At 43.2% G+C, this 22,509-nt stretch overlaps 1 protein-coding gene across 4 annotated transcripts in view; it reads right to left on the reverse strand.

Annotated features, from left to right (window-relative positions):
* ERBB4 (erb-b2 receptor tyrosine kinase 4) overlaps positions 1–22,509 on the reverse strand; it is a 966,448-nt gene that overhangs the window by 196,797 nt on the left and 747,142 nt on the right. For all 4 annotated transcript variants that reach the window (XM_074968100.1, XM_074968101.1, XM_074968099.1 and 1 more), the window contains exons 13-15: positions 11,991–12,123; positions 9,659–9,752; positions 7,940–8,094 (exon numbers count right to left, since the gene is read on the reverse strand). In XM_074968100.1, the coding sequence (XP_074824201.1) occupies positions 7,940–8,094; positions 9,659–9,752; positions 11,991–12,123 (382 nt within the window). The remainder of the gene's footprint in view (positions 1–7,939; positions 8,095–9,658; positions 9,753–11,990; positions 12,124–22,509) is intronic.

Below are 22,509 nucleotides of genomic sequence, written 5' to 3' on the forward strand. Positions count from 1 at the left end.
CCACTGTTCTCTCAGTCTTGAAGAGAAGTCCCTCTAGGGGCAGCTTCCGCCACTCTTACTGACGCCGAGTAGTATTTACACCTCAGCTGGGCTCATTAATTTCAAGATAAACACACAAGGAGTAAGGTAGTACTGAACATGAGCAAGGGTGGCAGAACCTGGTGCTTAGTTCGTAATTTTCTGGAGAACCATCCCCATTTTCCATCTGAAATCACCAGTCACTTTTATTCTGGAAATAACTGCCTTGGTTGCAGTGTTTCCAGATTGGTTTTAAGACGTACAGACCATGAAAAGCAATACTTTTCATATGGTACTGATTCGGCCCCAGATTTTCCCTCTCCTGGGAATACTAGGGATCTGGGTGTGATTTCATTTCCAACGTCTCCCTGTAAATGAATTGGTTAGTCAGCACATATACCTGTTTAGATGTGTAGTGATTTATAACAGTCCATACACAATAGGTACAGAAATAGATACATTTGGTGGCCAGTACAGGATTTTAGATACTGTCCTCTGAAAAGAAATGAGCAGGTTAATAACATGTAAAAGTAAAAACAACAGCTGTCCTTTCTTGAAGTGATCCTTTCTCCTTAGCTCCCTCAGTAACACAGAGATACAATTTTCCTTAGAGTAGAGGAGGCAAGGCTCTTCCCAGTCAGAATCCATGCAACGTCCTTAGTTTTCCAGTCAAATGGCACACAATTCTAATGACATCTGTACATGATTTCTCTAAGGTCTCTAAGGTGCCACAAGGACTCCTAGTTGTTTTTGCTGATACAGACTAACATGGCTACCACTCTGAAACCTATCCTGAGGAGGAGACATTTAAAAATGATTATGTTTTATTTCTGTGGAAGCGTTCTGGTTTGGATCACTGGGCGGGAGAACCTGCCACGAACTCCCATGAACTAAAGGAGATAGCTGTCTTGTGCGCCTCAGACCCGCTCCAAATTGGCGTTCGATACTTGTTGACAAATACGCTGGAAGTTTCTAAATGTGGTTGCTGTTGCATACTGTGAGCCACTCCTAGGCAGTTCTCTTGCTCAGTATAAGACAATTAAAAGGGCTGGATGCTTTTATGATCATTAACAGTATTTGCAATTATACCTGTTCAGATGGGGTAATAAACCCCTGCTCCAGCGTGCAAACTGATCACCTGCAGGTACCAAAGAGCAGTTTCATCCAAGTGCATTATGAGAAGGGGTGGGGTGGGATATTTGCCTTTCTCTGCAGCCTTAGGGATTGACCACTGCTGGAAGCAGGGTACAAGACTTGATAGCTAACGGTCCGGTTTGGCAAATATCCTGACCCTAAAAGAGCAGCACTGCAGGAACGGGCTCGCGCAGCGTATGATTGGTGCTCGGAAGCAGCAGAACAGATATTTTAGCTGCACTGCTGGGGTCAATTTTGCTCCCACAATTGATCTAGCACAGACGCTAACAGACACGCTAGATGGAGCATGATTATGATTTTGCTGAACCAGTTCAGTTGTGGGCCAAATATCTGGAGAGGCATGCCATCACTGTTCCCTTTTCTTCTTCTTGAAGAGTTCTGCTCAAGGAGGAAAATTTAAATACTCATTTCTACAGGAAGGCAGTGAAGCTGGAGAATTCTAAATTAGAAGGGGGCGGGGAAGACAAATTGATTCCTTTTCTCTCCCCGGGCATACTCAACGAGAGCCTGACAATGTTGGCAAGAAGAAGGACGACGTATAAAGACCAGACATCTGGGGCACTCATTATGACCATCACAGTTTAACGTAACTGCAGAGCGATACAAGTACATTTGAGATGATATAAGGATGTTTTTAGAAGTACTAGAAAGTAACATTTGAGGTTTACCAGATTATTATACTTTTTTTAAATAAAAGGGCCGTGCATAGGTGTTTTCCAGACTCTTAATTTCAATCCGGATGTGTCTGATCAGTGGTTTCAAGGAATGTTCCCCCTTTTATAAGAAGGGGATGAGGATCTCACTAGAACTAGCGTTCGACTGGCCAAAACTAAACTACCTGCTCTAGAGGCCAACCATACCTCTGTGTGCATGTTACTCAGGGAGCACAGAGGAAAACTTTTTGGCACCATCACTATGGGTGTCTGCCATTCATCCGCAGACTGGCATATCCTGGCAATGTGACATATTCATTCGTCTAATGAGTCCCGGCAGCATGGATGCTGCTGGATGAGGGGAAAGCCGAAGGTTAAAGTGTCAAATGACAAAACAAAAGACCCAATGCACGAGGAGCTGCGGCTCCATTCAGACAGGAGCTGCCAGTGAATATTATCAATTCAAAGTCCAGCTGCTCAGGGCCCTGCAAAATCCCAATGGCTTGCTTCTTTCTAGTTGTTTAAGAACCCGAAGGCTGCACAGGGGTAATTTCCCTTTTCCCCTACCCCCATATTCTCCTGTTCCAGCCATGATGGGGAAAAGAGGGGCCCATTGGCTCAATACTCCTTGCTCTGAACAACTGGTGGGGGGATTGGAAGGTTCATTGGCTATGCCTCTCCATTTCCAGGGCCTGATTAGCTGGCTGGGTATACTCATAGACTCATAGACATTAAGGTCAGAAGGGACCATTATGATCATCTAGTCTGACCTCCTGCACAATGCAGGCCACCGAATCTCACCCCCCCCACTCCTGCAGTAAACCTCTCACCTATGTCTGAGCTACTGAAGTCCTCAAATCATGGTTTAAAGATTTCAATACAGAAGGGACTGAGCTGAGTTTACCTTCTTCTGCCCCTGAAGAAGGGGGGAGCAGAAGTGTGAATTTCTAGTCTGCTCTCAGGCCAATGCAGCTCCATTACAGTTTCTGCTCAGGGCAGACTGTAAATGTAGAATCTAGACATAGAAGTAGTTGATCTGAATGACACTTCCATAGTCCATTAAAACCATCATCAGAAACCCTGCTCCTGAGGTAAGTTTCTCTCTCTTTTTTTAGTGTTTCTTTCTATCCCCTTCTCCTACATTTTTTTTAATTGTATAACTCTGATTTAAAAGGGCTGAGAGGAAGACGAATCTGCAACAGATCCTGGCTGGGTCTCTGCGATCTCGCTTTCATTTCCCTAATGGCTCTATTGTAATTAGATTTGCAAAAACAGCAAAAGGTCTCATTTTGAATGGCAACAGCTGTTGACATCAACATTATATTGAATAATTTACTGGTTTAATTTTAGCTACAAAACAATAAAATCCTCCTGTGGAGGATTACTTCATTGGATGAAGTGTTCTTGCTCTTCCTCTGCCTCAGACATACCTTATTGTCTCCTCATAAGAATATTTTTAACTCAAGATGATAATGATAACTGCTTATTTCTCTAGAGTTACTTGGGTATAGGATTTCTTAATGCTCATGCACTTTCTGAAACCTTGCCTCTGGCTGGTAAAAACTCACATCTCTTAAAAAGTGCTGACCTGGGGCCCTTTTGAGAGGACTGCCATTAGAAAATGACTTGGTTCTTGATCCATACACACCAGGAGCAGTGTTTGAAGTCAAGTCCTCTGGCACTGGGTGATTTGTTTCTGCAATACCTGATGTCAGATGGTCTTTCAGATGGCCCAGAAGCCTCATCAGGATACAGACACTTACCTGCCAGACAAAATGGCCTACATTTTCAAAAGCAACTAGTGATTTGGGGGGATCAACTTGAGAAACCTTAAAGGGATCTGATTCCAAAATTAATGAGCCCTCTGTCAATTGAGTTCCTTTCAGGTGTCTCTAGTTGGGCACCTAAACACTGGGGCACCCAAAAATCACTAGTTGCTTTTGAAAATTTAGAGCACTGTACCAGGTACCAGGTGCCATAAGCAGATAGGGCAATTGATGGGGACAGGAGAAACACGGGAGAAGGAACAAGTAATTCAGCTGAATGACAATGGAAAGGGATAGTCTCAAAGGTGACAACAGAGCGGGGGAAAGAATGCATTTAAAAGGACTGTAATCCAGTTTGTGAAATCAACAGTACTGCTGACTGTTGTAGATGAATCCTATGGATAGTTTTGGACACTGCCTCTCTTCTGAATGAGAGAACTTTTTTTAACTGATTCGTTACAACCAAGAGCCACCACCATTAGAAAAATACTTCCCACTCTTCTCTCCTGGGGCCTATCTCAGGTGAATCATAGAATCATAGAATCATAGAATATCAGGGTTGGAAGGGACCCCAGAAGGTCATCTAGTCCAACCCCCTGCTCGAAGCAGGACCAATTCCCAGTTAAATCATCCCAGCCAGGGCTTTGTCAAGCCTGACCTTAAAAACCTCTAAGGAAGGAGATTCTACCACCTCCCTAGGTAACGCATTCCAGTGTTTCACCACCCTCTTAGTGAAAAAGTTTTTCCTAATATCCAATCTAAACCTCCCCCATTGCAACTTGAGACCATTACTCCTCGTTCTGTCATCTGCTACCATTGAGAACAGTCTAGAGCCATCCTCTTTGGAACCCCCTTTCAGGTAGTTGAAAGCAGCTATCAAATCCCCCCTCATTCTTCTCTTCTGCAGACTAAACAATCCCAGCTCCCTCAGCCTCTCCTCATAAGTCATGTGCTCTAGACCCCTAATCATTTTTGTTGCCCTTCGCTGGACTCTCTCCAATTTATCCACATCCTTCTTGTAGTGTGGGGCCCAAAACTGGACACAGTACTCCAGATGAGGCCTCACCAGTGTCGAATAGAGGGGAACGATCACATCCCTCGATCTGCTGGCTATGCCCCTACTTATACATCCCAAAATGCCATTGGCCTTCTTGGCAACAAGGGCACACTGTTGACTCATATCCAGCTTCTCGTCCACTGTCACCCCTAGGTCCTTTTCCGCAGAACTGCTGCCTAGCCATTCGGTCCCTAGTCTGTAGCGGTGCATTGGATTCTTCCATCCTAAGTGCAGGACCCTGCACTTATCCTTATTGAACCTCATCAGATTTCTTTTGGCCCAATCCTCCAATTTGTCTAGGTCCTTCTGTATCCTATCCCTCCCCTCCAGCGTATCTACCACTCCTCCCAGTTTAGTATCATCTGCAAATTTGCTGAGAGTGCAATCCACACCATCCTCCAGATCATTTATGAAGATATTGAACAAAACCGGCCCCAGGACCGACCCCTGGGGCACTCCACTTGACACCGGCTGCCAACTAGACATGGAGCCATTTATCACTACCCGTTGAGCCCGACAATCTAGCCAGCTTTCTACCCACCTTATAGTGCATTCATCCAGCCCATACTTCTTTAACTTGCTGACAAGAATACTGTGGGAGACCGTGTCAAAAGCTTTGCTAAAGTCAAGAAACAATACATCCACTGCTTTCCCTTCATCCACAGAACCAGTAATCTCATCATAAAAGGCGATTAGATTAGTCAGGCATGACCTTCCCTTGGTGAATCCATGCTGACTGTTCCTGATCACTTTCCTCTCATGTAAGTGCTTCAGGATTGATTCTTTGAGGACCTGCTCCATGATTTTTCCAGGGACTGAGGTGAGGCTGACCAGCCTGTAGTTCCCAGGATCCTCCTTCTTCCCTTTTTTAAAGATTGGCACTACATTAGCCTTTTTCCAGTCATCCGGGACTTCCCCCGTTCGCCACGAGTTTTCAAAGATAATGGCCAAGGGCTCTGCAATCACAGCCGCCAATTCCTTCAGCACTCTCGGATGTAACTCGTCCGGCCCCATGGACTTGTGCACGTCCAGCTTTTCTAAATAGTCCCTAACCACCTCTATCTCCACAGAGGGCTGGCCATCTCTTCCCCATTCTGTGATGCCCAGCGCAGCAGTCTGGGAGCTGACCTTGTTAGTGAAAACAGAGGCAAAAAAAGCATTGAGTACATTAGCTTTTTCCACATCCTCTGTCACTAGGTTGCCTCCCTCATTCAGTAAGGGGCCCACACTTTCCTTGGCTTTCTTCTTGTTGCCAACATACCTGAAGAAACCCTTCTTGTTACTCTTGACATCTCTTGCTAGCTGCAGCTCCAGGTGCGATTTGGCCCTCCTTATATCTTTCCTACATGCCCGAGCAATATTTTTATACTCTTCCCTGGTCATATGTCCAACCTTCCACTTCTTGTAAGCTTCTTTTTTATGTTTAAGATCCGCTAGGATTTCACCATTAAGCCAAGCTGGTCGCTTGCCATGTTTACTATTCTTTCGACTCATCGGGATGGTTTGTCCCTGTAACCTCAACAGGGATTCCTTGAAATACAGCCAGCTCTCCTGGACTCCCTTCCCCTTCATGATAGTCCCCCAGGGGATCCTACCCATCCGTTCCCTGAGGGAGTCGAAGTCTGCTTTCCTGAAGTCCAGGGTCCGTATCCTGCTGCTTACCTTTCTTCCCTGCGTCAGGATCCTGAACTCAACCAACTCATGGTCACTGCCTCCCAGATTCCCATCCACTTTTGCTTCCCCCACTAATTCTACCCGGTTTGTGAGCAGCAGGTCAAGAAAAGCGCCCCCCCTAGTTGGCTCCCCTAGCACTTGCGCCAGAAAATTGTCCCCTACGCTTTCCAAAAACTTCCTGGATTGTCTATGCACCGCTGTATTGCTCTCCCAGCAGATATCAGGAAAATTAAAGTCACCCATGAGAATCAGGGCATGCGATCTAGTAGCTTCCGTGAGTTGCCGGAAGAAAGCCTCATCCACCTCATCCCCCTGGTCCGGTGGTCTATAGCAGACTCCCACCACTACATCACTCTTGTTGCACACACTTCTAAACTTAATCCAGAGACACTCAGGTTTTTCCACAGTTTCGTACCGGAGCTCTGAGCAGTCATACTGCTCCCTTACATACAGTGCTACTCCCCCACCTTTTCTGCCCTGCCTGTCCTTCCTGAACAGTTTATAACCATCCATGACTGTACTCCAGTCATGTGAGTTATCCCACCAAGTCTCTGTTATTCCAATCACGTCATAGTTCCTTGACATCACCAGGACCTCCAGTTCTCCCTGCTTGTTTCCAAGGCTTTGTGCATTTGTATATAAGCACTTGAGATAACCTGTTGATCGCCCCTCATTCCCAGTATGAGGCAGGAGCCCTCCCCTCACAGACATTCCTGCCTGTGCTTCCTCCCGGTATCCCGCTTTCCCACTTACCTGAGGTGAGGAGAAGGCAGGAGAAGTGTTGTTGACCACAGGAATGACACAATGAGGCAGGGGACTATAAAACGTTTGATTACCTACTACTGTTTTTAATAATAGATACTTTGAACTGTCCCCATTTTGCCTCTGCCACTTCCAATTGCTGGTCTCTTGGCTCAGCTCACAAGAGGGTGTGTTGGTGAAAAGGCCACGTCAGCATTTGCACTTGAATCAGGCCAGGCTATGGCACAGGTAAGGCAAATGCCCTCTAGCATCAACTTTCTATAAGGTGAAAGCGGAAGCCACAGCTGCCTCCCCTCTCCACTGCTTTTGTGACTCAGCAGGAAGGATGATGCGGGGACTCGGGAGATCCAAGTTCAGTTCCCAGCTTTGGTACAACCTTGCTGTGTGGTCCTAGACAAGTCACTTAATCTTCCTTTGCCTCAGTTCCAATCTGTGAATTAGTAATGACTCACTGGCACGAATCCATTCATGCTGAGATGTGATGATGGTCACCGTGAGAAAAGCCTCTACACAAATAAATATTCAATATGGTGTCTGTGTACATGCCAGCTTTCATGTACGCATATTAGAAACGCTTTCCATACCAGTGCTTGTTATTGGGAGGGCCAAGAGCACTGCTGCAAGAACCAGTTCCGATAAGTTTGGAAGTGCAGTGCTAATTAGTCTACTAATTAGCTGCAAAACCTTAATGACTGGATTCTGGATCCTAAAACCAAAGGTGATGTCATAGCTGCGTATGCATAGACTTCCAGGAATGATAAACACTTTTCCTGGCCAAGCAGTAACCAAACAAAACCATTACCTAACATAAATGTTAAATAGCAACGCTTGCTATTTGCAGAACTCCAGCTTACCCTTGTGTGCAGTTTGGATGACAAGGGTGACACTCACGGTCCTCATCAGCGTATTTGAAAATGAAGCTGTTTGCCCCCTGTAAGCCATCAGGGCACTTTTCCACACAGTTGGGGCCATCCTTAAAATGGAAACACTTGGTGCAGTGGTCTGGTCCCTGGGGAGCATGAGAGAAACGCAGCGTATTAGATTTACTCTACCATTTATTACCACGCAAGAGCTACTGACAATATGCTGGGTGCTGTACGCTCAAAGATAGAGGGATACATTTCCCTCGTAGCGAACAGGGATTTCGCCGTGTGACTCCAATGAGATCCTGGGGCACTATGCTGAAAATGTATTACATAGAGAGTACTATCAGAGTGCTCCTTCTGGAGTGTTCCTATTCTGGAGTGTTCCTATACCTGGAATTTTCCTATACCACTGCTCAATATTAAAAGAAGCTACAAAGTGGTCCTGATGGCACCTTGATGGGATCATTTGTGTCACAGGCTTATCTCCGCACTGTATTTTGCCTGTGATTTCTGGTCCCAGCAATAGCATGCAGTCACGTCTCCCTCCAGGAGCTGGGGATTTCATTTTCATTATTATACATGGAGTCCTAAAGTTACAAACTGTAAATCAAGTCTCCTGAAGTATAAAGAAATAAAGTTTACTGGTCTTGATGACAAGCCTCATCCAAAACCAATGGAGTCGGGCCTACAGTGAGTTAGGCAAACTTATGCATAGTGCTACCTGCTGTCACCAAAGAAATTCTGTATGACGCAGAACCCAAGTGCCTTGCCAGTGGCCTGCTATAAATACAAATATACTACGCTGGTAGAAAACTTAGGACATTAATTTCCCGAATGCAGAGATTATAACAAAACAGATCGTGATCATCTATATAGCACACTCTGTAATCAGTGAGTCACAAAAATAAATAATGAGCCAAGTTCTCTCAGCCAATCTGTAACCACAAAAAGGCCAAAATACAAGCTCTTCCCAGATATTGGGGGAGGGATTGTATGTATTCAAGTGCCCATGCAGTTCCTGCCTTTTATTCAGACTGTGCATTTTTGCAAAGGGCAAAAATATAAGGATCACTTCACTTTCCCCACTACCAAAAAGCCTTTTCGGTGAGGCTCATCACCCTTTAAAGTGCTGCCAACAACATTTCATACAGCTATAAGGATGGACATGAGGAGTTCTTTGTCCAGTCGGGTAATCTGTGTTGGCAGAATGCAATTGCTTAAGACAGAATTTTTCTAGGAGACTGCAGGCATGGAGGGGAACAGGATTCAACTCAACATAGGAGGGGGAAAAACACCTCAACAGTGATCAAAGAAGGTTCTGTGGGTGTGTCAAATTTATTTTGCTTGTCACCATTTACTGCTGATGTATCTGAAATGGTAGTGAGCGATGACGGCAAAAGTCCCATTGGACAATAACATATGTTTATAAAAATGCCTACACTAGCGCAGCCTTACTAACCAGGTTACAGCTACCAAGTATTTATGGGTTTCAGAGTCGCAGCCGCGTTAGTCTGTATTCTCAAAAAGAAAAGGAGGACTTGTGGCACCTTAGAGACTAACAAATTTACATAAGCTTTCGTGAGCTACAGCTCACTTCATTGGATGAAGTGAGCTGTAGCTCATGAAAGCTTATGCTCAGATAAATTGGTTAGTCTCTAAGGTGCCACAAGTCCTCCTTTTCTTTTAAAGTATTTATGTTGTGCTTACCGGCCCATAGCATGTGATCATGTTATCTTCCATCTTCTCACACTGGGGATCACACTCCACACACACAGAACCATTCGCAAACTCTCGGAATTCCCTGTGGAAACATTAGTCAGACAGGTGAGTGGTTAATGAAAATCAAACTGAAACGGATCTGAATTTAATGGACTAGATCTTCAGCTGGGGTAAATCAACGTAGCTTCATCAACTTCAGTGGGACTATGCTGATTTACACCCGATGAGGACCAAACCCAACACCTGTATTATCATTTGTTGAGCCCCTTTGGCAGGTTGTGTCCGTATTAAGAAATAAGAACACCATCACAATCACGGGGCGGGGGTGTGGACTGCAGCCAGCTGATTTCCACAGCGTGCCCCCCCGCCCTCCCCCAGTCTCCCAAGCAGCGAAGTTGCAGCAGCTACACATGCTGAACAAACCCTCCCAGGACCCTGCGAATGGACTCGCGCGACCAGCCTGTGCACTCTCCCAGTGACTGTTATTTGCGCTAGGTAGATAAAAGCTGGTTCGGCTACGTCTGCCCATGCTGCCGTCACACTGTTGATTTCGGTGCAGACATACAGTGTGCATGAAACAGCTACAAACAATGAAGTGGTGAAGCTTGTGGACTTCAGCGGCGCCACTTCAAGTTGTCACGGCTGAGGATGTGGCCCTCATCGTTACTTTATCAACCTAAATCCCACGGGTTGTAACTGCTCTCTTGGTGCCATTAGGGTTTATTATGGCAACCCAGTTAAGTAAGTATAAAAAGGAATCCATGGGAAACTTTCATTGAAGAGAATGTAGCATGGAATCAGAGGCTGCTTTAACTTTGAAGCAGAGACACTTCATGCTGAGTCACTGCTCATGTGGAAGGGTACAACCCTAGCAGCCTGGCTCCACTGAAGCTGCCTACAGGGGAGATTGAGGGCCCTGGAGCCACTGCAAATGCATAGGACCTGCACCCAGACAGTTCAGGTCTCCACTGAAGGCCCCCAACAGTTGCAGAGGTCCTGGAGGTTTTGGGCAACTGTATGCTTGCCCGTTGTGCAAGGGGCAAACACCATTTCCTTATCAACATGAACATGAATACCCTGACTTAAAGGATAGCTCCTACTCAGGTCATGTGAACAGGACATGGTGCTTACTAATGTATAAACAAACATGTCTGGATTGTGGCTGCAGTGTAAATTGCAGTCAGCTTTACCCTGGCCTAAGTGGCAACACAATCTGGCCTCACAACTTCGTCTTCCCTGACTTGAATGCATGTAAAATTTTAGCTATAGTGTAACTTTGACAGTTTTTAATATGTCATTTCCTTGCTTTGAGAAAGAAAGAAAGGATTTTGCAATAGTTTAGTGTGTTTACAGGAAGTTCATTCAATTGTCTCTTTATGATAATCACATAAGCTGGTATCCAAGGAACAAAAAAGAACAGAAAGAAGCCAGATAGTGCTTTTATTTTTAATTAACACCTCTTGGGGTGCAAAAAAATATTAAAATCAATGAGGATTTGTTGATCCTTATTATAAAGAAATGTTGGGCAACATGTTATGTCATCATCTGGGAAATGAGATTCCACCCTCCAAGCTTTTTGTTTTCTTTCTGTACGTATTTCATAAGTAACATAGAAAAATAAAGCTTAAAGGTGCTGTCAAAAGACAGTTTCATGCAGCTATGTCTCCGTGATCTGTAGGACCCCATCCTCCCAGTGAAGGTCTATACAAACATCTAGAAATGCCATGTACTGTGGGAGTTATGGCAGGAGGGAGAAGGGCAAAGAAATCAAACTCTAAAATTTAGCAAGAAACAATAACAAGGGCATATGAGAGTTTTAAATGCTGCATTACTAAAGCTTAACTCTATAAACGCCTGCAGTTAGCTCTGCCAAAGTCCTTGGCTTGGGGATAAGAAAGAAGAACATCATTACTAAGGAAGGACAACTGTGAAGCATGAACAGACTATGGCTCCATGAATGTATATACTCAGTTTTATCACTTGTAACATAACTATTGTTGTTCCAGAGGGAAACATAAAGAGAAGGGAATTGAGAATGTTTGGAGTGAAAATAAAAATTTATCTAGAAGTACTATCATAGCTGGAGTACCATATGAACCCATCCACTTATTCTTCCATCTCAAGGCCAGATTTTGAGTACTCACACCGAGTAAACAGCACCTTACTCCATGGAGTATTTCTGTTGAAATCAATGGAACTATTGGTGGAATAAGGTGTTACTCAATGTAAGGACATCAGAATCTGTCCCTGTCCCTGATTCCTGAACTGTCAACATAATCAATACCCTTTGGGGAACAAACAAGCAAAGGTGATGTCTTACCCATCATAAAGGTTACAAGACTCTATACAGGTCCTTCCTCTGCTGAAGCGTTTGCAGGACAGACACTGGTCTGGCCCTGGGCCCCAACAGCCGTCACTTGAGCACAAGTTGTTACACACCATTCCCTCTGCAGCTGAAAACAGAGAGAGGAATGAAGATTTTTTAATGTCATTAGCTATTAGATTGAGAGTATTACTTTCTAACACACCAGAAGGGAAGTCCTTCTCCCAGCATCCAGACACAAAGAAGCTACTACCCCCAGAACGGCCTCTTCCCCTCCCTGCCTCAGAGCAGGGAGGGATTCAGTGGTCTCCACAGCACAGCCCATGCATGGGATACAGAAAGACTGGAGTGATCAGGCATTAACTTCCTAGACACTCACTGTAAATGTTTGCATAGTTTCCCCTTTCCCATTTCTTGCCGATGAACCGTCATGGTGGATCTCATGGGCATTTGCCAGCAGGGGAAGATTTAGCAGAACAGTTACATTGACTGGCCCTGTCGATTTGGGGGGGTTACATGCATAGGAGGGGAGGAGTGATATGCCCTCTCCTATAAAGCCTTTAGGCTGGGATTTGCAGAAGCATTCAATGTTTGCCTAACTCAATTTTAAGTCAAGTAGGATTGACTTCAATTAGTGTGGGGTTAGGCCAATGCTGGACAATTCTGAGAAATGCTTGCTTGAATTGGGGGTCAAGAGGGATTTATTTTTCAGGGGCCTTTATCCAAAATTAAATCCCTGCGGGGTGTCATAAGAAATCCATCACAGAACATATGTTCTGAAAACAGCAATGAAATAACTTAATGAGACCTGACCGAGCTTAGAGCAATGCAAGCAGTTTTATCCATTTTTTATTGTTTACCATGTTTATTACGGTAGCTCCCAGGGACCAACTGAAAACAGGGCTCCTCCTTGCTCCTACTTGCACTAAGCACTATACAGCTGTAAAATCAGAGACAGCCCCAGCCCCAAAGAGCTTACAGTCTAAGCAGAGAAGACAAAGGATAGGGACAGGGGATTAACATATAGGCAGACTGACCAATGTGAAGACAGCAAGGAGCATATTAGTGTGGAGCCTTTGTTCTTTTCCTTTTGTTATTTAAACCCTTTCTGTGGAGTTATGTTAGGAGAGGATGAATCAGACAGAAAGACAAAGGAAGGGAGAGGTGTTGGAGCAAGCAGCAAATCAGTACTGCGGAGAGAACGCAGGCTCTCAGCCGTTCTGGGCTGGCTCAGTTTATACTGATTAGACCAGCCCCTGATCCCTGACGGAGGAGGCTATCATTCTCCTAGATGTGTGGTTTTTTATGTCAGTTGGTGCCATGTGATAGACTAGTGCAGATTAAAAAGCAAAGAGCTCTCTTTTAAATGTTCTGTCGCAATTAGCATGTAGGAAGACCCATGATTTGATAAAAGTAAAAGAAGTGATAAGTGACAAAATATGTTGTTTGTTTTTAGGTACAGTTTTACAAAATGTCATAAAAAACACAGTAAAAAAATGAAACGTCCAATAAAAAACACACACATATTATAAAAAGAAAAGGACTTGTGGCACCTTAGAGACTAACAAATTTATTTGTTGATAGATTTCCACTCCATACGGCTAAATTCAGTGCCTGAATTTAGCCGTATGGAGTGGACACATATTACAGATACAGAATAACACCCACACCTATATACACAGATTCACCCAGTGGTGATAGCAAAATTAAGCATAATTTCCCATACAGAATGCAAACACTACTCTGACGGTTGTGCAAACCCGTGCAAGTTACTAGGGACGTAGCCTCTGGGTGTGCATTTTCTTGCACTGCCACAAGTGGATGATGGGTAGCAGTGTGCGGAGGTGAGTGAAGAATGTCTTTCTCAGACTTATTTTATCATACTGTGACAGATGATATTCAAGTTGCAAAGACAGGATGCATCCCTTTCATCTGCTTTGCTTGTCTGGTCCCTCCTTCCATCATCATCCAGCTTACTGCCTGCTGTATGTACTATGCCGCACTTCTTAGGGGGAAAAACATGTGCAATCACGTGTTGCAAAACATGCTGCATTTTCATAGATTTCTCTTTGCTGGGCACAAGCAAGAAGACAAACAAGGTATCTGAAAAGCCAATGACATAAGCAAGGACTGCAGCTCTGAGAATCATCTTGTACCTTCCCTTTGTTCTTGCAATTGGATGCTATCCTAGTTCCTTGGCTTATAAAGCTTGTGGAATGCAGTTCTTCATTTAAATTATTTCTTTTTCCGCGCAAAATGTTTTTGTGGGCTTCAATGCTGAGAGAGGCTTATGGTATTTCACTTTAATCTCCTTCCGGGGACTGCGTGGAGAACTAATCGGAGAGTTAGTGTCCTCCAGCCCATGCGTAAAAGCAGCTTCAAAAGGCAGGAGATTCACTCTTGAGCTTGTCACCTTGTACAGAGCTAATACTGGTTGAGAATGGCTACATTATGTGATATTGTTGGTTCCACAGAATTTGTGCATTGTCTCATCCATTACTGTACAATGTGACACTCAGGATACTGGAACTCTACAGACATCTAGGACCAAGAACAGGCCACAGATTCATCATGTCTGGAAAGCTTATGCTCTAATAAATTTGTTAGTCTCTAAGGTGCCACAAGTACTCCTGTTTTTTTTTTTTGAGGATACAGACTAACACGGCTGCTACTCTGAAACACATCTGGAATAGTTTGGCAACTTTTCTTTAAACTTTTTAGGCTAGAAAAGAGTAAAAATATCCACATGCTAAATAAAAAACAACTAAATAGCATTTATTGCAGAAGGCAAAGAGTATGCTCAGTTACATATTTCCTTCTGTTCCTCAAAGCATCAATCAGCTACACCCAAGCAGAAAAAAAACTATTAAAGTTAATAATAATTCCAGATGGCTATGCAATTTTTGTTTGAACATGTTAATTTTGGCTGAAAGCCTTTTTCATCTAAATTAATGGCCCTGATTCTCTTCTCGGTTACACTATTGCATAACAGGATAAATGCTTCTGAAGTCAAAAGAGCCAGAATGATGTAAAGCTAGTGTGAGAGCAGATTCAGCCCCAAACCACCTCAACAGCATTCTAACCGTAAACTATATTATGTCGCTTGGTTCTCAAACAGCTCTCTAACCTTATTTTTCTAATATTCCCAAGCAGTTTTTGATATTTCATTCAGTTTGCCTCTTAATAATCTCCTCCAAAGTCGATGGATTTGCACTAGCCCTTTGTATTTTAGGCACTGAATCTGCACCCACTAGCAAATGTCGCACGTATTGTAGACAACACGATGCTTCCTGTTACAAACATTCTTAGACATTTGGTGTCAGAGCGGAGGCCTGGACACGAACAATGACAGCTCCGAGGTAGAGATGCCAGATTCCCCAAGCCACTACTATTGATATCTTGGCAAAAACACCATCAGCACTTCACTGCTGGATTACCAAGTGTGAAAAATTGATCCACTGCTTTTTTACTGAGGCGTGGGCATGGGCTGTGAGTTAGCATGATACTGATTTCCATTTGCTGGTTTATGGCAACTCTCCACTGTTGAGAGCAGCACTGAAAATATGAGATGCGAACTAGCTACCACTGAGTAACCCCATGTCATGTCAACCAGACAATCCATATGCTAGAGAGGAAATATCTGGGGATTTATGGTGCCCCTGTCAACTGACCAAGACAACAGAATGGATTAGAAGGAAACAGAACAGCCCGCCCAGACCCACAACTGGTGATTGTGCCAGCGACCGACTTAAGCTGCAAACATGCTTTAAGGTAACACTAATGAAGACAGCAGCACTCTGGCATTCACCTCCTCATGCATAACACAAGGTGGTAGGGCGGAGATCCTAGTTAATATAGGAACAGACACTGCATAGCTCTTACTCTGGGGCTCAGCGTAGGGGGGAGAAAGCTGGGAGCAGGGAACCTCCACTCACCCATATGTGGCCTGTATAATGCCTGAGCAGAATTGCAGTCCCAGAACTCAACATAGGGAGTCCTCCTTAGCTATTCCCTGAGGAGCATCCAACACCCTAAAGGGAGAATCAAGGGCTGGAGAGCAGGCAAAGCAGTCGGTCTGCCACAGCTACACACTAGCCAGAGGAGCTGGTTGGTCACACAGGGGGAGTATGCTGCAGCCCTTTGAGGGGTAGTAGTAATAAATTAGTGTAAGCGACATGCATGTCCACTTAACAGCCCCTTTAGCACTACCAGAGTAGGTAAAGGGGCCTTAAATGTAAATGAGAAACAGGCCTACAGTTCTTTTCTCTGCCAGAGACTACTTCTAAACCCAAACGGAAACAGCGCTCTGCCAGGAGTGTCTGAAAGTTTGACAAAGAAACAAACTGTGTTAAAGGAAGAAAAAAAAATCCTCTATTTACATAGAAAATAAACTGTTGAGTAATCTTTCATTAGGAGCCTCGTTTCCCAGTCTCCTTTGTTAGACAAAAGTTCCACAATAATATTACTCAGTTAATTAAACAAGCAAGGAAAAAGTCAATTAGGCCTCAATGTTTTATGAGCTTAATTGACTGAAAACACTACAAACTTGCTGCTTCTTTTCCAAACAGCTTACAGTGAAGGGGTTCCAGCTAGGGGGAGGTTTAAATTCTTGCTCATTTACACCGCTTTATTGCGCTCGCTGATTGCTTTTCCCAGTAGCTGAGAGAAACAGCTGCAAGAATTTCCTGACGTGTTGCTTAGTCTCCTGGGAGTGGAAATCATCTCTTATGATTTGTATCATAAACAGAACTATAACGTATCATTTACAAGACTGGCGAGAGTTCTGAAAAGAATATTAACTAGGACAGGTCTATTATCCAGGGTGATCTGCGTCCCAAATGGTACAGAAGAGGTAGATTTCAGTTGTTGTATATACGTGGGTGATTCCTCACTGAGGTTGCTGATAGCCTTCCCAAGCTCTTCAGCTCAGCCAAAACAAAGTTTGTCACCACACAGGATCTCCCAAAGTTGTGGTTTGGACCAAGCAATCATGGAAGGGACTGCTGACTATACAGACCTCCCATTCTATTACACTCCTGAGTATGTTAGCAATGTTTTTAATGAAGGACATCAAAGCATTGACTTGTTTTAACCATACTTTAAGGGGGAAAAAGTCATGAATGTGGAAAGTTTTTCAGCTGTAGTGTTTCTTAGAATCATAGATTCATAGAATATCAGGGTTGGAAGGGACCCCAGAAGGTCATCTAGTCCAACCCCCTGCTCGAAGCAGGACCAATTCCCAGTTAAATCTTAAGGAGCTTCATGTACAATACAGTACTGTTATCCATGGATACTGAAAATCACATTGGTTACCAGGCAGCTAGATAGATTGGACTAAACTGGATAACAAAATACCACTCTTGGCAGCAGGAGAACCGTTAGGTTTTTTCTGGTTTTAAATAGGTCTCCAAGAGAAGAAGTGAGCGGAGCTTGTGCAAAGGAAAGAGTTTATAAAATGCAGAATCTGAGCACTTTGAAAGCATTTTCACAAACCCCGCAAAACATGCACGATGCTCCACCGACTTCACGTCAGCGGTGAAGTGTTCATCCCAGGTTTAATTCCAATAGCTACTTGTTGTCTCCAATCTGTATTTCTTCGAAGTATTTTTATCTGAATTTTTCCTGACCCTGCTCCTTACCCAGTTATACCACAGTACATGTCATTCACATCCCCAAGCTACAGGTGAATCATACTAATTAAACAATATATAGATTGGTGATCTCCATCAAATTTCAGCCACTCATATACACAGAGTCCTTGGACTGTACCCATAGTATTAAACTTTATTAAACTAAGTTACTGTGTCAACAGAATAATAATGAATAATAATAATTCAAGACATTGGATGACTCAATAGCTCTTATCCATGTCTAAATTTGAGGATGACCCACAACATTTAGAGAGGGGTCCTTCATCTAATGTCCCGATCGAACAACAATAATTTGACTATCCACTCAGCCAACAGTGCACAGGAATCACCATCAATAAGATGTTTGTTTTCTGGGAATGAAGGCACCTGAAGAAAAGTGGCAGTGGTTTGACAACGTATGTTACTTTAGGTCTCAGTCCCGCAAAGACTTATGCCTGGGTGTTACTTTACATCCTGTGAGTAGCCCCATAATGTGAAGCACAGGAATGAGATCTTGGTTAGCTAACTAAATATGTATTAGACAGAATATACATTAAAGGGCTAAATCTGACAAATGGATGCATCTGGGAAGATCATTTGCAGAAACTGGTCCTAGAAAAGGATATTTTAAAGATTTACTTAGTATTGGGTAAGTATCTTGCTTCACTGAAGGAGGCTGTTGTCGCTTTTTAAAACAAGACTTTATAGCAGGCGCTCATTTTGGTGACATAAGTAAATGAGACTTAATAATTGGCTTTGGCATTTAAGAGCACAAGAAATCAAAGTCTCACAGTTGTGGTAAGGCAAATACTTTACAGACATTGTTTTTATTAATTAATTAATTTAATGGTTGATTTAAGCACCTGTGAAACAATTTTAAAAATAGCTGTCGTATTTTAGTTCCTTTGGACTGCCCCGATTTCCAATGCTTTCTAATGCTAAGACTGAGACTCTCAGTTCAGCTTTGCACAAGCAAACGGTCAAAAAAAGGCAGCTTCCCATTTGCTTATTAATTAGGTTTCACTATACTGAAATTATTACGTCTTTACTTTTCTATGTAATTAGAATGTGGTTTTTTAATATAAATTCTTACATGGGCATTTCTGCTTAAATAGCATGTATCAATGTAATGAAATGACTCAGGACAGAAAATTGAGAGTCTTATCAAACTGAAACTACAGAGGAATTTTAGGTAGGCAAAATGTAATTACCCCACTTGGAATCTCAACAAGATAGGCGTATCCACAGCCCATGAAAAGAAGACAGGAAGTAAGAAATCACTATTTCCAGGTGCTTATTAATAAGCCATAAAAATGTGTTCTGAACTGAAACTTGGTAGGGAAGGATTGAAATTTTGAGATAACTTGTAAAAATGCATTAGTCTGGTCTTTTTGGGTTTGGTTTGGTATTGGTCCTCCTGTATGTTAAAATGTTCTTTTCTTCCCCATACAGTCAACGCTAGGGTGACCAGATGTCCCGATTTTATAGGGACAGTCCCGATATTTGGGGCTTTTTCTTATATAGGCTCCTATTACCCCCCACCCCATCCAGATTTTTCACACTTGTGTAAGCAGAGTCAGGATGAGCTCCACCCTGACATCTGGTGGTGAGTTGTGGCAAGTTGTGGAAAAGAACTTCAGGGGCTGATCTCATTTGCATAGGCAAACCCACCCCTCCTAGCATGAGCCCATAGCTGCCCAAATGGTCACTTTGGCTGCTGTGGGATCCCCAGTTTCTCTGTTATTGGGGCAGGAAGAATAAATTGTTATTATCCTGGTTATGTGAATCAAGGACAGTGGAACTGTACTTAGCCTTTTGTTATGATGGAGGGACTCGCCATCAACTAAGTAGCACTCGCTAGGCAAGGGACATGGGTTCCAAAACTCAGTGAACTGAGAGAGGCTGGGAACAGGTATTAATACCTGGTGGTATGGGCCCTCTGGTGAGGGCCATACATGCTAATTACAGTGCCTCCTCTCTCCACTGTGGAATATCAGAGCTAATTTTGATTCCATTAGGAGTCTAGTTACAGGCTGTTGAGCTGAATTCATTTTGGGCCAATGGTGCACCAGCACTGAGGCTCCCCTACTACAAGCTGAAATCACAAAAGAGCTGAACTTACTAAGAGCTGAAATCACTGAGTGTTGTGTTAAGTCGTGGGAGGGCCTGAAGATATATTGTGGAGCAGTTCGTGGGATGGCTGGAGCGTCTCATGGGACGGCTGGCAGAGCAGAGTGGCTGGTGGAGTGGAGTGATTTGTGGGATGGCTGGTGGAGCGGAGTCGAGCCCCATGGAGAGGTGGGGCAATCGGCTTTGGACCACGTAAGTTGCCCCTTAACCCTCCCCCCCATCTCCACCCAGGTTGGGAGGTAAATCTCTGCAGATAAACTTCCAAACTCTGGCGCTGCACTGACCAGGGACAGAGACTTTTGGGTTGTTGGACTCTTGGGACTTTTGGTGTCTTTGGGTTGCTGGACTCAAGAACCAAAGGGAAAGGACATGCCCCAATTTGCTTGGGGTGGGTTTTTGCTCATGGGTTGTGTTATGAATCCTGTTGGTGGTGTTTCCCCAACATAATGCCACATTGTTTCTCTCTGTTATTAAAAGACTTTTGCTACACTCATACTCTGTGCTTGCGAGAGGGGAAGTATTGCCTCTTGGAGGTGCCCAGCGGGGGTGGGATATATTTGTCCCAGGTCACTGGGTGGGGGCTCGAGCCAGTTTTGCATTGTGTTATTGGAATGGATCCCCTAGATATTGAACCTGGCCCTTGTTGCTGCCAACTCTGATGGGCAGAAGGGTTACACTTGCTATCCGGTCAGCCTAATCAAAGCACACAATACATTTAGCTTCAAAAGATGTTACTGCTTATGACAGCAATTCATTTTCATACAGATTTTCAGAAAATATGCTTATATCCTCTCAATGGGCTTGCACAGGGTACAAGTATCAAACCCAGTATGTTTCCACAGGGTAGAGAGGAAACACAAAAATTAGCTATTTAAGTACAAGGCCAAAGACCAATCATTTCTTCATGGGCAAGATCCAAAGCCCACTGAATTCAGTAGAAAGACTTCTATTGACTTTTTTATCAATTGACTCAAATCAGGCTTTATTATAGTGTAATAATTTATTCAAGTTTCTAATTGGCTGCTGAATTGATACGATTCACAACAAGTAACAGTTTATCTTGAAAGGTTTCATTAGACACTGAACGAGCCTATAAAACTGGAAGATTTTAAACAATTTTTTGCACGAAAGCAATCTTTCTAAATTCATATTTAATGAATGCTCTCTGCTGGCATCATGTTAAGAACCAGTGGGCCCAGGGCTGGAAAACGGCAGCAGGCCCTTTATTTTAGGGTGATAAGCTGGTAAACTTAACTACCAAACTATATTCCCTAGAAAAAGCTTTATAGTATTTCACTTTTTACAGTGAATTTTCATAAAATATTAAGACGCATGCACACCATAAACTATATCTTATACTGGATTTATACTAGCAATTAAAGGAAAAGACTGTATTCAAAGAGAGCCCCATGCATTGCATTTAGGATAGTACTCCAGAATTCATTTTAATAGAGCTGGATAATTTATTGAAACACCTGACAACACAGCTGCCTGCTGGAAGATGCCCATTCACCACCCCTAGTCCCAAACAAGTTTAGTATCTAGCATGCTGTGTTTTTTTTAATGTAATTTCTGGATTTACCACTGGGGCTATGCAAAGAGATCCACCCACTGTATTTTCAACATTTCACAATCAGGTGAAATGTATGGGGTTAAATTCAGTTCTCAGCTGAGAGGCTACAAACACCCATAAACGTCCCAGGAGTTGCCTATGTGTTAAAAAGTAAAATGTGCTTCTATGTATGTTTGCTATGAATTTTTTTCTTTTTTCCACAAAAACAAGAGATTTAAGTACATAGCCAAAGGGGTAAAAAAATAATAATAAAAAAATGCTATGTGAAAATGAAGCTTTTCTGACAAATAGATGAAAGTTTGCTCAGGAGTGAATGTGGAGAAATTCATAATTTTTCCATATTCACTGAAAAAGAAAGTTGTTTTGATAGAAGAAACAGAGAAATTTTATGCTGGATCAATTCTGTGCACATTCACCAATTTTTCTACGGTGCAGTGTACCCCTCTACCAGTCAGTCCAGGTAGTTATATGCCCCTCATCACCATGTGTATCTTATGTGCAGCAAAAAAAAAAAATCTAAATTTCTGCACACACATCTATCGTCTGCAGCGAATTATCATCTGAAAGCAACATCAGAGCACTGGCTCGTCAGCACTAGCTAATGCTCTATTACTCCTGGATGTACACTCTGCACAAAGGATGACTGAATCATATGAGATAGAAAGGAAATATTAGGACAGTTCTTCTATTCCCCAGGAGGACTGATGCTGGATTTGTCTCTTGTTCTAGTCCTATATGAAAGGAGTGACTCTTAAAGGAACCCTGTGTTATTAAGTGGTATTCACCCTTCAAGGCAGCAAATCCCACTTCAGATCCGGTCTAATTACAAGGCTCAGGACTGATACTTCTTTGTGTTTTGTCCAGGATAGTTTTAGATCTCTCAAACACTTGGGCTTAATATTAGGCTGAATGGTTTCAAAGTCTTCCCGAAACATTTTGCACTCAACAATGATTCAGTTACCAGTAGAACAGTACTAAACCAATAAGTCGGACAAAAATTTTCTCTGCATGTTATCAGCTGCCATCTTATTCAGCCTCTTCAGACTGTAGATGCTCCTTTCAAATCCCTGACAATTTTGCAAAGATCAAGCTTGCTCAATCAACCTGCTGCTTTTGCAAATCGGAAGAAATTCTTTATTGCCCTGACCTGAACCACCACCCTAAAAGGTGCTCAGGCCTTTAT

The sequence above is a fragment of the Natator depressus genome, chromosome 11 (genome assembly GCF_965152275.1).
Source record: "Natator depressus isolate rNatDep1 chromosome 11, rNatDep2.hap1, whole genome shotgun sequence".
NCBI lineage: Eukaryota > Metazoa > Chordata > Testudines > Cheloniidae > Natator > Natator depressus.